The sequence below is a fragment of the Lepus europaeus genome, chromosome 17 (assembly GCF_033115175.1).
Source record: "Lepus europaeus isolate LE1 chromosome 17, mLepTim1.pri, whole genome shotgun sequence".
NCBI lineage: Eukaryota > Metazoa > Chordata > Mammalia > Lagomorpha > Leporidae > Lepus > Lepus europaeus.
In genome coordinates, this window is record NC_084843.1 from 77,913,681 (window position 1) to 77,930,275 (window position 16,595).

The window sequence follows — 16,595 nt, forward strand, 5'->3', positions numbered from 1 at the left end:
ATGGCGGTGACAGTGAAGGTGATGGTGATGAGGGTAGTAGTGGTGTTGATATGATGGTAATGGTGATGGTGGATTATGGTGAATTGATGGTGGTGGTGGATGACAATGACAATGGTTATGATGACGGCGAAGAGGGTGGTGGTGGTGGTGGTGATGACGATGGTGATGATGATGGTGATGAAGGTAGTAGTGGTGGTGGTGGCGATGACGATGGTTATGATGACGGTGATGAAGGTAGTAGTGGTGGTGGTGGCGATGACGATGGTTATGATGATGGTGATGAAGGTAGTAGTGGTGGTGGTGGTGATGACAATGGTTATGATGACGGTGATGAAGGTAGTAGTGGTGGTGGTGGTGGTGATGACGATGGTTATGATGGTGATGAAGGTGGTGGTGGTGGTGGTGACGATGGTTATGATGATGGTGATGAAGGTAGTGGTGGTGGTGGTGATGACGATGGTTATGATGATGGTGATGAAGGTAGTAGTGGTGGTAGTGATGCTGCTATGATGGTGGTGGTGATGGTGATGGTGGATTATGGTGAACATGATGATGGTGGTGGTGGTGATACTGATGATGTGCACATCCCACATGTAGGCACATGGGACAGCCTTTGTGGTCCACATCTCACAGATGAGGGAGAGGAGCCACAGGATGGGAAATAGCAGCACAAGTTACTCCCCATCCCGGGTGTGGTAAAATTCACCCTTGTAAACAAGTCACCTGGCCCCAGGTCCCTGTTCTTCCCCACCATGCTCTGAGCTCATTGCCTTTGGTCAGAAGCACTCAGTGTACTGGTTCTCAGCGTGTGTCCTGTCCTGACCTCGCGGCACAGGTGAAACCATGATGAAAGTAGCAAAGGCGACTGGGGTGTGGGGTCGGGTATAGGAGTAGCTGGCAATTGGATATTTGCATCTGCAGTGGAATTTCTTCCTTGGGCTCTTATTTCTCTGAGGTGGTCTCTGTTAGGAATTTGGCTTATCACATCCTCAACATTTTTCTATATAAAAATATATACCCACACCTATTCCCAAAGTCCACATACAACTGACCCACTCACTGTAGCTCATGGCTATAGATTATGATGAATCCGTTTCTGTGTGTCAAGTTCCTTGAAAATATTGGAGTGGCTCTTTATGCAGCATGAACGTATTGAGTTGTTTTCTCCTTGGCAATGTATCGGGCGCGTCCTCCTGCAGCAGTGTGTGTAGACGTAGATCTGCCGATTCTTGTAATGAAGGCAGAGTGTTACGGTGACGTCATTACTTTAATCAGCTGCCAACTCGTGGCCATTTCACGTGCTCTTGTTCTTAGGATGGATGTTCTAGGGGGTATTAAGGTCTTGCTGGAGGGGAGAATTTTAGGAGTGAGGTTACTATGCAAAAGCGTATCCTCATTTCTGATTTGATAGAGTCTACCCAATCACCTTCTGGAAGGGTTTCCCCATCTTATTCTCCCACAAACAAAGAATGAAGGTGACCATTTCCTCATTCCCTCCCCAATATAGGATATTATTTACCTATCACCTATATCTGTTTGTCATCCATCTCTATCTGCCATCCGTCTGTCACCTATCATCTGTGTCTATCACCTGTATCTATCATCTTTATCAACAATCTCTGTCATCCATCATCCAGAACTGTCTGTCTGCCTATCTATCTATCATCTATATCTGTCTATCACCTGTATCTATCATCTCTGTCATCTATGTCTATCTATCATCCATCGCGCTCTCTCTCTCTCTCTCTCTCACTCTCTCACTCTCACTCTCACTCTCTCATCTACCTATCTGTCTACCTCTCCTGTATGTACTGATGGGTCATCTGTTTATATTTAAACTAGGAAGTTGAAAACCCCCTGCAGATTCTGTCCAACTCCAAGCAGTAGAACCCAGGTGTCCTAGTTCTCAGTGGAGCATCTTCCTGGAACCCATAGAGAAACTGAGGGACAATAAAGAGTGTCTCATGCTGGGGAGATGGAGCGTCTCCTCCACCCCACACTCCTGCGGCCAGGAGTGCCTTAGGAGGGTGACTTTCTTTCATCTTGTCTTGTTTGGCGTAGTGTATCTCCCACGTGCCAGGTCCAGCTCATACCTGAATCAGGCATCTTTCTAGGGGCTGAGGGTTCAGTCGGTAGCATCCAGAGAGAAGACATCTCATGGTCGGCTGGGAGTCAGCGTGGGGACAGTATGTAGCATGTGAATGAGCAGCCACTACACATCGTGGCTTTGTTTCCTGGAGAGCTTGATGATCCACAACTTACCCGCACACCTGGCTGCTGCAGCCAGTGAGATGGGCACAGTCACAGCTTTTGGTTGGAGGACAGGCGCAGGCACTGGCTCTCCTTACTGCATATTGACCTGGTGCGCACACCGTGTCTTTGCCTTCGTTTCTGCATGTGTAAAATGAGGCTAATAGTTTCTGCATAGAGTTGTTGTTGCACTAAGAGGTATTGGGTACTATTGCCACAGTCTAGCGGAGGAAGACAGACGGTAACCAGTGGACGATGCCTTAGAAGGCCAGGGAGTGATGCATGCTCTGAGAGCAGTAGGAGCCGAGGAAGGATGGGGCATGCTGCATGGGAGCAGAGGCCTGGTTAAGTGAGGGAGCCAGGCACGCTGCGACGTGGGGGAAGAACAGTCCAGACAGAGGGCACAAGTGCGGGCAAAGGCCCTGAAAATGGAGAGCTCCTAACGTGCATCCAAGAAAATACACTGACACCAGGGTGCCTGGGGGCCCAGGCAGCCAGCGGTGGAGCAGGCTGAGGGGGAAGGGGATCTCGGATGAGATCAGGAAGGGTAGGATCCTTATCCGTCCTGAGCCCTGGAGAAGGACTGCGGGTTTTACTCTAAGTGTGGTGAGAAACCACTGGGGAGCTTTGTGCAAGACAGTGGGGCAGAGGCTTTGCCCATTTAGAAGGATTATCCTTCCTGCTACATGAGCGCTGGATTTATCTGACACTGGCCTGAGACCCCGTAGCATGGAGCAGGCGATGGTTCCCAAAAAGGCTTTGCAGCTTTTTTTTTTTTTTTTTTTTTTTTTTTTTTTTTTTTTTTTTGACAGGCAGAGTGGACAGCGAGAGAGAGAGACAGAGAGAAAGGTCTTCCTTTTGCCGTTTGTTCACCCTCCAATGGCCCCGTGGCTGGTGCGCTGAGGCCGGTGCACCATGCTGATCCGAAGGCAGGAGCCAGGTGCTTATCCTGGTCTCTCATGGGGTGCAGGGCCCAAGCACTTGGGCCATCCTCCACTGCACTCCCGGGCCACAGCAGAGAGCTGGCCTGGAAGAGGGGCAACCGGGACAGAATCCGGCGCCCCGACTGGGACTAGAACCTGGTGTGCCGGCGCCGCAGGCGGAGGATTAGCCTATTGAGCCACGGTGCTGGCCCCCAAAAAGGCTTTGAGTGTCTCCTCTCTGCTCTGTGCATTGCAGAGCAGCCGGCCGTTCAAACAAGTCTCGCCGACACCTTTAATCAGTTAAAATAATTAGACCTATAAAATAATAATGGGAATAATAAAATAATAAAGATCATAGCAAGAGGCGGGCACCTGTGTAGCACTTACCATGTCCAGGTCCCAGGTGTCTGTGGACTCCAGCTCAGATTTGCCAAGACATGCCTTAGTCATAGTTGCCTGTAGGATCTGGGAGCACAGCTGAGTTCCAGCCTCACCTGTGAGTGGGGATTGTGCTTTGAGTTATACCCCTAGAGCCGGAGTCCCCAGTGGAGCAGTGGCCTCCGACCAAGGCACTGTCGAGAGACCCCAGTGGACCTCTCCATTCTACCCGATCCGGCACTCATGTTTCCACCTGTCTAGCAGCCATGCCCAACCAGGGACCTGCGGCTGCCAGGCACACAGCCTGGCCAGAGCACTTCCACTCAGCGCCAGTCAGAACTGCACCTGCTCCTGTGTTGGAAGTGCGGAATCTTGGTGGTGGCTGAGGCTGTAGAGAAAGGTTCAGGGCCACGTGAAAACACCCTTCCCCTTCCCCTCCATCACCCTCCCCGTCAGTGGCAGCTCCATATGTCTGGGTTCTGTAGCTTCGAGGTCTCTGTCCCTCCATACTGAGCCAAGCCCCATATCCTCGAGTGGTGTAGACCGGCTAGAAACCCTCATGTGCTTTTTGTGCCAATGACCCTGCACTCTGTGCCCCATTAGGATCTACAGCCTGCTTATCTGAAGCCAAGAGCCAGGAGCTTCTTCCAGGTCTCCCATATGTGTTCAGGGGCCCAAGCACTTGGGGCATCTTCTGCTGCTTTCCCAGATGCCTTAGAAGGGAGTTGGATCAGAAGTGGAGAAGCCGGGACTTGAACCAGCACCTATATAGGATGCTAGTGTCGCAGGAGGCAACTTAACCCATTACACTACAATGCCAGCCCCTGTTTTCATTTTTATTTAGCATGAACACCAGAGAACTGTACACTCTTTCTTCATAATAAGCTCAAATATAAATAGGAATGCCAGTTGGCCAACCCAATATTAAGTCAATATTAAGTCAAGTTCATATGCAAGGCATGTTGCTTGTCAACAGCACCAGCAAGGGCCATGGCATGCTTCTCATTCCTGGGTTGGGACTTTACAGAGACTCCTTGAGGATGCTGTATTGAACAGTGCATACTGAACGCACAGCCCAGCCTCCTCGGTGGCCGCGGCTCCACGTGCAGTGGCTGTTGTGAGGGGAAGAGTTTGCTTTACCAGTTAGTCCTCTGTTGAATAAAAATGAGCACTTATCTTGAAGGGAGAGGAGTGAGTCTGCCCCTGGGAATTTGCAATTCCCCCTTGGGCAAGTCGATTCTTGACAGTGTAGCTCTGGAGAACTGCAGTCAGGTTGTGTTTTGTTTTTAACGCTAAGGCGTTGTAGTCTGAATGTCCCATGTCCCAACTCATTGATCTGTTGCTATGCTGATGGTTGGACCCAACTGAACTTTCAGCTGGAGAACTTGCAGTGACTGCAAGTGCATTTTTCTTTCATTGCTGCCACTTCTTGTGACTTGTGCGTCCACCTGCTATCCCCGTGTGAGATCTTGTTGCTTTGCAGGCATCTGCGGAATGGAGTGTGAAATCTCTCTCTTCCAGCAGGAGCATGAGCGTTCAGCTTGAATCCTGGCAGCACACCCACAAAATGTAGCACGCAAAACGACCCGCGGGGCGCTCAGCAGTCTGTGGTGTGTTCCAAAGAGACGCACAATTTCCCACTTCCTTGGGGCTGGCTTCCCTAGTCACTCTGGTTTCCATGATCATCCCTCTCAAAGCAGGCGTTCTCGGCGGGAGACCCAGCGTGGAGGCGTCTGGGTGGAAGAGAGGGACCAGGGATGGCGGGCAGGCCGACTCCAGCTCTAAACCCTCGCACGTTCACTTCCTACACCGGGAGTCCGCATGCGCATCACGGATCTGTGATGGTTCTCTCCTGATTTTGCTCTCAGGAGAAGTGGTGCTTATGTGAGAATCTAATCTGGCTCAGCAGTCACCCACCAGTGCTCAAGTTTGAGCCCAGGGGGCGAATGTTTGGCCTAGCACAGAGATGGGGAGAATGCAGCCCACGGGCCATTCAAGGGCCCATAAAATTATCTGATCTGGTCCCATGCCAACGCAGCTACAGGCAGGACTCAAAATTCAAAAAATCTACAGCAGGCTGATTTTTAAGTTGATATTTTTGCATGGCCTGCGAGTGATGCAATAAATCTCCACATGGTCCTTGGCAGAGAAAAAAGATGCCCCTCCCCCCACCCCAGGCCAGCAGTTAAGCTGCCTGAGTCCCATGTCCCGCTGCCTGGGTTCGATTCCCAGCCTTGGATCCTACTGCAATTTCCCACCAGTGCAGACCCTGGGAGGCCGTGGTCCTGGCTCAGGTGGTTGGGTCCCTGTCACTCACACAGGAAATCCAGATTGAGTTCCTGCTTCTGTATTTAGCTCAGCCCAGTCCTGCCCGTTGTGGGCATTTGAGGAGTGACCCCAGCAGATGGGGCCTCTCCACGGGTCTGTCTCTCAAGTGAGTATAAAAATAAAAAGTTCGAGTCTAGGATTGGGGAGTTCCTGAAGGTCGAAGTGCCACTGACACCTGCTAGAACGGCTAAAAGAGAAACCAAGCGCCGACAAGAATGCTGAACAATGGAAACTTTCACACTTTGTGAGTGGGAGGCCAAAGGACACACTCGTACCATAGTTTGGCAGTTTCTTTTTTAAAGTTTTATTTATTTATTTGAAAGGCAGAGATAAAAAGAGAGAGAGAGGGAGAGAGGAGAGAAAGAGAGAGAGAGAGAGAGAGAGAGAGAGAGAGAGAGAGAGAAAACGTTCATCACTGGTTCACTCCCCAGAGGGCTGCAACAGCCTGGACTGGGCCAGGCTAAAGCCAGGAACCAGGAGCTGCTTCCTGGTCTCCCACTTGGGTGCAGGACCCATGTACTGGGACCATCTTCCACTGCTTTTCCAGGCTATAGCAGAGAGCTGGACCTCCAACTGGCCCCCAATATGGGATGCCGGCCTTACCCAGTAATGTCACAACACTGGCTCCTTCTCCTGCGTGAGGGCACCAGGCAGTGCTGGGAGCCACCCAGAGCCCAGGTGCAGCACCTGCCACCAGGTGGCCACTTCCATTCAGCCCCAGGAGTGCAAATGCCCACATCTCCCCACCCCCGCCCTGGCCTATTCCACTTCACCCTGAAACAGATTTGCATCTGGAGTTAAGATGTGTGGGCACAAGACAGGGCCAATGCCAGTACCTGTGGCATCTTTATGTAGGTTACCAAAAAAGTGCCCTTTGTGTGGGAGTTTGGCCTGGAGGTTAAGATGGCGCTCCCCTCTCAGAGCACCGGACTCAGCCGCTTCTCCCAACACGAGAACGCTCTGTGACTTCCTAAGGGACCTGCTGGGACATCCCAGCAGTGGGTGCAGTGAATACAACCCCATGTGGCCGTGAAGCTGAAGCGGAGAATCAGGGCTGGAAATCTGCTGTCGCAGCCCCCTCCCTGTGCCCACTGGAGCCGTGCCGTGGGTGTTCATTATTGGAGTCTGTGCTCTGAGCGCTGATGCCCTGTAGGTCTTTGGTTTCCTAGGGTGTGGGTTCCAGGACCCCTGGAGACACCCAAAATCCACAGATGCTCCTGTGCCTTATATAAAACAGTGCAGGGGGCGGCGCTGTGGCGCAGTGTAAAGCCGCAGCCTGCAGTGTCGGCATCCCATATAGGCACCGGTTCAAGTCCTGATTCCTCCACTTCTGATCCAGCTCTTTGTTATGGCCTGGGAAAGCAGTAGAAGAAGGCCCACGTTCTTGGGCCCCTGCACCCACGTGAGAGACCTGGAAGAAGCTCCTGGCTCCTGGCTTCGGATTGGCACAGCTCCAGCTGTTGCGGCCAGTTGGGGAGTTAACTGACTCTCCTTCTCTCTCTGTGTAACTTTGACTTTCAAATAAATAAATAAATCTCAACAAAAAACGGTGCAGTATTTGCCTATGTACTCACCCTCCTGTATAAATCAAACTACAGATCATCTCTAGAGGACTTAGAATACCTAATGCAATGTAAGTGCTGTGTGTTGTTCAAGGAATGATGACAGGTAAAATGTCTAATTGTTCAGCACAGATGCGGCTTCTTTTTTGAAAGGTTCCAATCCCCCACTGGTTGAATCTGCGGATGCAAAGGTGTAGACGTTGGGGGCTGTCTTGACTTCAGCCGACCTAGCTAGCCTTCCATCACTCTTAAGAGTAGGATGGGAGAGCCTGTGCTGTGGCACAGCTGGTTAAGCCCCTACCTGCACTGCCATGCCGGCATCCTGTATGAGCACTGGTTCGAATCCTGGTTGCTCCACTTCTGATCCAACTCCCCACTAATGCACCTGGGGAAGCAGAAGAAGATGGCCTAAGTGCTTGGGCCCCTGCCACCCATGTAGAAGACCTGGATGAAATTCCAGGCTCTTGGCTTTGGCCTGACCCAGTCCTAACTATTGTGGCCATTAAGGGAGTGAACCAGGGAACGAAAGATCTCTTTCTCTCTGTTTCTCCCTCTCTGTCTGTCACCCTGCCTTTCAAGTAAACAAATAAATCTGTAAAAAGAAAGAGTAGGCTGGGGACTTGGTGAGGGTCATTTTGGCATTGGAAACTAACAGGTGCTCCCTGAGTCATCTGCAGGGCCCACCTGCCACACTCTCAAGTGCTGAATTGCCACAGGCACCAGTAGTGACTTTTTTAAGCTAAATCCTAAGCTGGGTTTGTCCAGCCAGGATTGCAATGAAGTTGCAGCACCCGAATAAAAGGTGGCACCCTGCAGAGGGTCCCTTTGTCCCACTGCACTCAACCTGGCTCTGTCACTTTACAATCAGCTCCTTTAACCAGCAAGTTTTCCTTCTGTCTCTGGTTTCCTACCAGTGCCCCAGCCCTGCCTAGTCCTACTGATAACGCCAGCACGTGTGCAAAGCCGCTCCTCCTCCTCCGACGCACCCAAGCCTTCTAGCGAAATGCCAGTGCAAAGAAGATAGCTCGGAGAGCTGGATGGAGTAGACCCTTGCCCCCTTTCATGGGCCATTAGGAATTTTATTTCCAGTTAAACAAGCTGGAGACTGTAATTAAACACATGGCTGACGGTGCTGGCCAAGCGCGCCTGCCAGGAAAACAATGGGTTTTTTAAAGATGCCAAGGACTGCAGCTCCGTGTCTCCTCTTGGAAACTGTATACACTTCACAACCGTGGGCCTCCCTCCTGTGGGCCGCCTCCTATCTTCAATCGAATTATTATATTCCAGAAATATGCATAAGGGAAATGATTCTACACATTTTATTGTGGGCTGTTGCTTGGAGCAGTAATTGAAGTACCTTTCCCACTTATGAAAGTACTAATTTTATTTGTTTTTATTGCTTTCCTAGATGCAATTATTTATTTAGTGTGTTTGGGCTTTATTCAATTATGTTTACCATAGGAACATCATAAAAATGTATGAAAACAACACATCAGCCACGCCAGCCTGGTGACCTGTGTTGAGAAAGCTGGTGTTATTTTTCATATCCAAACATAATGAAATAACTTAAGAATAAACAGATAATCTACAGTAGAAAACAATGCAATTGCAAGATAACGTAATAAAACACCTGGACAATACGATTTCATAAATCCGGGTTCTAAAATTTACATGAGTTGGGTTTTGAGTGTTTCTTTGAGGACACATGGCATTTCTAAATGGAATCATTATAATGCGAAATGTCATTAAACCTAAAGGCAAGAATGCAAACGGGGTTGTTGTTGGTGGCTAGGACGTGGCCAACCAGGAAGCCATGTAGAGACGTTGGGTGTGAAGGCACAAACAGAGGCACTCATCCCCGCAGAGTTGCTTAGCTCTGTGATTGAGAAAGGGCCGGGAGTCGGGGCAGGTCGCCCGCCCATCACCTCCTGCAGGAAGGTGCTGGAGTGGAGGACTTTTCCATGCGCTCCACTCACCTCCTGCCTCCCAGCCTTATTAAGCTTCTTCCTCTTGAAAGAAAACAGGTGTTTTGCTTTCGCATTCTTTTTAAGAGATTTTCATCAAATGGGAGTGGTTTACTTGTCCGCAGTTTCCATGAGAGTTTCCATGAGATGACCGAGATGTAGGCACAACATTAAAAGAAGAGAAGCAAAAATCAACAACAACAAAACCTACCACCAACAATCACTCAAAAACCCTAACGTTAACCTACGGCTTTATCGAGAGTAGAGCTGCTTATAAATGAGTGGGAGGCTGCGACTGTGAGTTAATGACCAACTTTTGGTTTTTAAATTAAAAATTAAAATTAATAAGTGGAGCCAGTGCTGTGGCATGGTGGAGTAAAGCCGCTGCCTGCAGTGCCGACATCCCATATGGGCACCAGTTCAAGTCCCAGCTGTTCCACTTCTGATCCAGCTCTCTGCTATGGTTTGGGAAAGCAGTAGAAGATGGCCCTGGTCCTTGGGCCCCTGCACCCATGTGGGAGACCTGGAAGAAGCTCTTGGCTCCTAGCTTTGGATGCCACAGCTCCAGCTGTTGTGGCCAACTGGGGAGTGAACCAGTGGCTGGAAGACCTCTCTCTCTCTCTCTCTCTCTCTGCCTCTCCTTCTCTCTCTGTGTAACTCTGACTTTCAAATAAAGAAATAAATCTTTTTAAAAAGTTAATAATCGCATTGTAGAAATACACATGTCTGCTACAAAATCCAAGAGGCGCCGACACAGCAACACCATAGTGAGTGTCTCTCCAGCCAGCCCGTTTGCTTCCCTAGACGGTGCTGTGGTTAATCCATTATCTGTTCTAGATGGGATCCCAGGGTCCCCAGGAGTTTCTCCGTATGTAAAGCACCTGTCCACATGTCCACTCACATGCGTGGACACATCCATGTCAACACAAGGACGGTACATCACACAGGGTACACAGAGGTTGCCCCAGGGACTCCATGGTGAAGACCTGGTCTCCTTCCAGTGTCCACTTGAGCATTTCCGGTGTTGTGTTTATCCCAAGAAATATGCCCACCGTGAATATGTAAGGGAACCTGTTTTGGCAACCTTTGAAACATTAACTGAATTAACTATTTTATCTACCTATTCGTTGTGAAAATGCTTTGTTGAGCACTCCTCCCAGTAGGCGTTGGCCATGATGCTAAATAGCACTTCACTGAAAGGCGGTCTGGGTGGTGCGTGACAGAGAGGAGCTAAGGGACTGGGAAGACAGATGTGGGAGCTGGGAACTTGATCTAGGTCTCCCACATGGCTGGCTTGTTTTCTTGCTGTCTCTGTTTTTTTTTTTTTTTTTTCTTTTCTTTTCTTGGTTGTAAAAGTGCTTTCTGATTTCCTGAAGTTAATGTTTATAATTTATATTTTTCCGGGACACTACCATTTCTAAAAGTTCTCAACAAAGTCAAGAAAATCATCTTATTTTAACTTCTTTCATTTGCACTGTATCTACTTTCCTACTTCCTATATAATTTATTTGTGCATTGCCCCTTTTTATCGTAATGTATTTTTCAGTTATTTGTGTTGGTGGCTTTTTCCAAGCACCGACTTTTAGATACTTTACTTTTTCTGTCTTCTGAGTTATGCAATCTGGTTTTGTTTTTATTGGTTCCTTGCTTGGGATTTCCTTACATCGATTTTGCTCTTGTTCTCACTTGTGTTGGATGCTCAGCCTATTTCATCCTGGTTTTTTTTTTTTTAATATTTTTCTTTATTTATTTGAGAGGTAGAGTTACAGACAGTGAAAGGGAGAGAGAGAGGTCTTCCATCTGCTGGTTCACTCTCCAAATGGCTGCAATAGCCGGACCTGTGCTAATCTGAAGCCAAGAGCCAGGAGCTTTTTCCAGGTCTCCCACATGGGAACAGGGGCCCAAGCTCTTTGAGTATTAATTTTTAGAGTTTTTTTTTTTTTGTGTGTGTGTGTCTGTCTTCACATCTATGTTTTCCTTTTGGTTGGAGACTGTTTTCAGTGGTCTCACATTTAATCACTCGTGTTAATGTTCCTCATCAACATGCAAGACAAGTTGTGTGCTGGAGCTGGTGTGGTGGTGCAGATGGTTAAGCCACCACCTGCAATGCTGGCATCCCATATCAGGGTGCTGGTTGGAGTACCGGCTGTTCTGTTTCCAATTCAGCTCCCTACTAATGCACCTGGGAAAGTTCTTGGGTCCCTGCCACCCAAATGGGAGACCAGGATGGAGTTCCTGGCTCCTGGCTTGAGCCTGGCCCTGCCCTAGCTGTTGCCAGCCCTTTGGGGAGTGAACCAGAAGACTGAAGAAGTGAAACATGGTTTCTCTTTGCAGGGCAGTGTTCTGTATAAGACAAGAGATGGCTCTTAGTAGTTACATTACTGGGTGTTATATATCCCTGAAATTGTTTTAATCCACCTGTTCCTCTGCAAGTCTCCCAAATGCCATGAAAATGTGTGCATGCTGAGGGGGTGGGTTAAGCCACAGGGTAGAGATGCCCACATCCCTCATCAGAGTGCCTGGGTCCGAGTCTTAGCTCCACTTCGCATTCCAGCTTCCTGCTAATGATGTCCCTAGGAGGCAGCAGTGATGACTCACATAATGGGGTCCCTGCCACCCTCTTGGGAGACTCGGATTGAGTCCTGGGCTCTTGGCTTTAGCCTGGCCTCAACCAGCTCTTCTAGGCATTTGGGGAGTGAACTGGTGGCTGGAAGCTCTCTCCTCTCCTCTCCTCTCCCTTCCCCTCTCTTCCCCTCCTCTTCCCTCCCTTCCCCTCCCCTCCTCTTCCCTCCTCTTCCCTCCCTCCTCTCCTTTCCCCTCCCCTCCCCTCTCCTCTCCTCTCCTCCCTCTCCCTCTCTCTCTGAGACAGAGAGACAATGCATGGTGGATGAATGAGCGTGCGACACAGAACTCCGCGGGGTCACGTAGAACTCTGCTTTGTCCTTTCACAGCCCAAGATCGCCGAGGAGAGCTTGACCTACGCCGAGCTGGAGCTTTCCAAGCCCCACCAGGCTGCCAAAGGCGTCCCCAGCAGCACCGTCTATGCGCAGATCCTCTTCGAGGAGAACAGGCTGTAACGCCGCCGTCTCTTCCGCGGTTGTCGTCCTGCACCTGCCGCCCAGTTATTTATGAGACCTTGGACACAGAGTCCTTATTTTTGTATTTTCACTTGTGCCTTCTGAGTGTGGCGGGAACCCCCCCCCCCATTCCAGCGGCCCTTGCTGGTGCCTTCAAAGAGGTACGGGGCTGCCCTCCCCAGAAGGACAGGGGCCGCAGCCCGTGGACGAATCCCGCAGGGCCAGCAGCTCCCGGGCCTCAGCCTGAGGAACCAGGACTCCAGCCCTGCGGGCCTCCCACGAGATTTTCTGCTGAGCCAAACCCTGTCCTCTCTCTTTCCTCCTCTTTCCTGGGTTTCCGTGTTTAAAAATGTTTGTAAGACGTCAGTGTTAACCTGCCAGTCGTCCTGGCCCAGTGCTGTGAAGCTCCGAGTACATAGCTAGAGGCTATTACAGGCCAAAGGGTAAGAGATGGAGAGAGAGGGAGTCCTTGGTTTCCGAAGGTCAGGCCCACGAGAGCCCACTGTTACCCGCCTCTCCACCCATGATTCCCTAAGGCCACAGGCCAGGAACAGCAACATTCTACAGGGCTCAGCTCCTTCAGCCGGGTGCACCTGCCCTGATAGATAAACTCCTCTTAGGGGGTCTTGCTCCCCCCTTCTCTAGAGGGGCAGAGAGCTTTGCCCCCAGTGGACACCCTGGAGCAAGCGGCCACTCCCCAATGTCCCAGTGTCCCAAGCTCCATCCACACTCTTTGGAAGCCCACGCCTGGGAAGGCAGGGGCTTTGGCTAGGTTCCCCTTGGGGGCGGGGCATGGCAAGGGCAAGGTCACCCTGGAGACCCTCCTCTGGCCACATGCCTTGCCCATCTTGATGTGTGAATGCAGGTGAGTTAGGGTGACAGACAGGAGCCACAAGCTGTGCACCTGTGCGACATACTGGCAGCTGGGGCCCGCTGAAGGCAGATCCATTCAGGAGGAGGTACTGGGTCAGCTGTTTGTTACGGACATTCCTGGATGTATGGTATACTCTGGGTGGCTTTTTTACTGCACACTATAGAAATTGTTTGGCTATGTAATGGACCATGTATATACGATAAATTATCTATTTTAAACACAGCTAAGGTGTGCGTTGTACCCCTCTCTGTAGCCATGCGACCCTGAGTTTCTGGTCCCCTGACAGCCTCCGTGTTGTGTGAAGATGACTCCATCTCTCCCATGGTTCTTGGGGATAATGACTATGGCCAGATTCGCTGCACATGTGCTTGGTGTTGGCATGCGTGCTCAGGCCACACTGCATTTTCCAAATGCAACGTCGGATACTGTCGAAAGCTCTCGGTACAGTATGAAGGGACTTCGAAAAGTCTGTGGGAGGGGAAAAACGGGAGGAAAAGCTAAGTTGAAATGGGGGCACAGATGTTTGAAATCCTTGCAGTTTTTCCATGGTGTACACTTTCCACTTTCAAGTGCGAATATTCGTCCACGAAGACTCAGTCCTACGGGAACACTCCCAGGCACCCACGGCAGCTTCTGAGCCCCACCTGGGGGCCATTGAGAATGGTCCAAATGGCAAGCACCTGAGGACTTCTCAGAAGCAGGAATGGGCTGCCCTTACAAAGCTGAAGTCCACACTGTCCCGCCCACACCTGTGTCTTCCACCCTCCCTCCCTCCCTTCCTCTGCCAGGCCTCAAAGGTGGTGAACACACCTTGCAGCTTTACAGCAAGAAAGACCAAGTGGGGAGAAGCCACTGGACTTCCCCTTTGGGCGGGGAGCCTGTCTGTCCTGTCATCATGTATGTTCATCTTCTCGTGGCAATGTTCCAGCAGGTGGTTTTATGGCATCTTGAGGCTGGATGGGGGACGGTGACTTCCTAATTTGCATAAGGGGCTAAATGGGCTGGGGCTGCCCTGGGGGTACTAAGAGAGGAGGAGGGAGGGACACACAAAGTGGGCGTGATGGGAAGGAAGCATGGGGTAGGAGGTGGTGGAGGGGCACACAGATCCCCAAACCCACCCTCTTCAATTCAGGGACCGTGCAGAGTCATCCTGTACGGCATTGACCTCATCCTCTGAACAGTGCTCCTGCACTTAAGCGCTGCTGGCTGTCGGAGTCCACCCAATCAATCGTCGCTACAGATTCAGCTCAGCCTCTATGTTCTGGTCGCAGCTGCAGAAATCCACAGCAAGCGGGGGACCTGCCGAAGAGGCTCCCCAGAGGTGCGGGTGCCAGGGACACCATCTTCACATTGTCCCCCTGGTGCCTCCCAGAGAAAACTGCCCGAGCTGTTCTCAATTGGAAGTGACGCGTGATTCATGCCAGGTGCTTGCGCCTGTCTGTGATGGCTTGACATTCTTGCCAGAGTGAGTTTAAAAAAATGGGTCTACCCATCCATTCTGCTTCACACACATCACGAACCATGAACTGATTTGTCCAGAGGTAGACAGAGGAACACAGTGCTGGCGTAGAAACTAGGAAAGTGTCAATTTGTTTTTACTAGAAGGCAACTCTATAGGAGTGATTTTCAAAATGGGCAATCGCTTGTGTGTTTCAGTGACATTGAACAAATACGAGTGTGACCGTGCTGCTCAGAGGCCGGTGGCTTCTCCCCGGCACAGGGGAGTTATGCTCAATTGGGAGTGGAATTTTGGCCGGGGCCACAGGTTGGATGGCCAAGGAAGCAGCAGGTGCACAGGCGTGGACGATGTCCGGAGGGGACTCCTCCTGTCCATGCAGCCCCAAACTAAAGCAGCCATGATGGAGGAGAGGGCTGGGCCTCCGTCAGACCACCGGAACTCTTAAGCTTACAGGGAGAAGGAGAAAAAGCCATGCCTGTCAGCTGCTGATTCTTACGGGAGAGAAAATGCCACCGGGCACCTTCCAGTTTTTCGGGCCTCATTGCATGTGTTGCCCACACGTTGAGGAGCCCAGTAACTCATGGGCTTTTCAGGACTGTTCTCAGCCTTGCTCATCACCCAGCCTCTGTAAGCATGTGTATGACCTAGGCTGGGCCAAGAATGCAGCTCACAGCCAAGCCACAAAAACGGTCCATAGCACGCATGTGGACGGGACAGCCGTGCACAGTGAGGCTGGCATGGGGTGCTCTGATCCCCCTTCACCCACACCTCCTGTCAGGGGAGAAGGCTTGGGGAGTCAGGAGACAGAGCTAGGAGGAGAAAGTTCTGGAAGCACAGGTTTGTAGCCCTGGGGCCCCACGATGCTCCAGACCTTTCTTCATATAAACGACTTCATTGTCCCACAGTATATATCCTGGATTTGCTCAAGTAAGTTGGGTTGCAAAACAGGAAGAATTCCAATACATTCCACATCAAAGTTGCTCTCTGGCCCAGGAAGCAGAATTAACACAATTTAAACATTAAAATTAGGGGCCAGCATTGTGATGGGGTGGCTGAAGCTGCCCTCTGTGACTCCGACATCACATATGGGCACTTATTCGAGTCCCAGCTGCTCCGCTTCAGATCCAGCTCCCTGCTAATGCACCTGGGAAAGCAGCGGAAGGTGGCCCAAGTGCTTGGGTCCTTGCCACCCACATGGGAGACCCGGCTGAAGTTCCTGGCTCCTGGCTTCAGTCTGGCCCAGCCCTGGCTTTTGTGGTCATGTGGGAAGTGAACCAACAGATGGAAGATTCCCTCTCTCTCTCTCTCTCTCTCTCCCTCCCTCCCTCCCTCCCTTCTTCTCTCCCTCCCTCAGTATTTCTTTGTAACTTTGCCTTTCAAACACAATAAGCAAAATTTGTAAACATATTGTTGAATTTATTAAAAGTACTTATTTTGGCAGAGAAAGATAAATATTGAGAGATACCCCATCTCCTGGTTCACTCCTCCAACGTCCCCAGTGGTTGGGGTTGGGCTTGGGCCAAAGCCGGGAGCTAGGGGCTCAATCCAGGTCTCCCATATGGGTGGCAGCGTCTCATTACCTGAACCACTATCACTGCCTCCCAGGCTCTTCATTAGCAGGAAGCTGGAGCTCGGAGCTGGAACTGGGACTCGAACCCCGGCACTCTTAACTGGGACATGGGCGTCTTAACCACCAGGCCAAATGCCCACCTCCTGGAACTTTAGGGCAAGGATAGATTACCTGGGGCCTGTTAAGTGGTTCAGCAGGCTGAGACAGGAC

At 50.7% G+C, this 16,595-nt stretch overlaps 1 protein-coding gene across 2 annotated transcripts in view; it reads left to right on the forward strand.

Moving 5' to 3' along the window:
- Nucleotides 1–13,578, forward strand: part of VSTM4 (V-set and transmembrane domain containing 4) — a 94,920-nt gene extending 81,342 nt beyond the window's left edge. For both annotated transcript variants that reach the window (XM_062214362.1, XM_062214363.1), the window contains exon 8: nt 12,357–13,578. In XM_062214362.1, the coding sequence (XP_062070346.1) occupies nt 12,357–12,482 (126 nt within the window). In that variant the 3' untranslated portion in view covers nt 12,483–13,578. The remainder of the gene's footprint in view (nt 1–12,356) is intronic.
- The last annotated feature ends 3,017 nt before the right edge of the window (nt 13,579–16,595 follow it).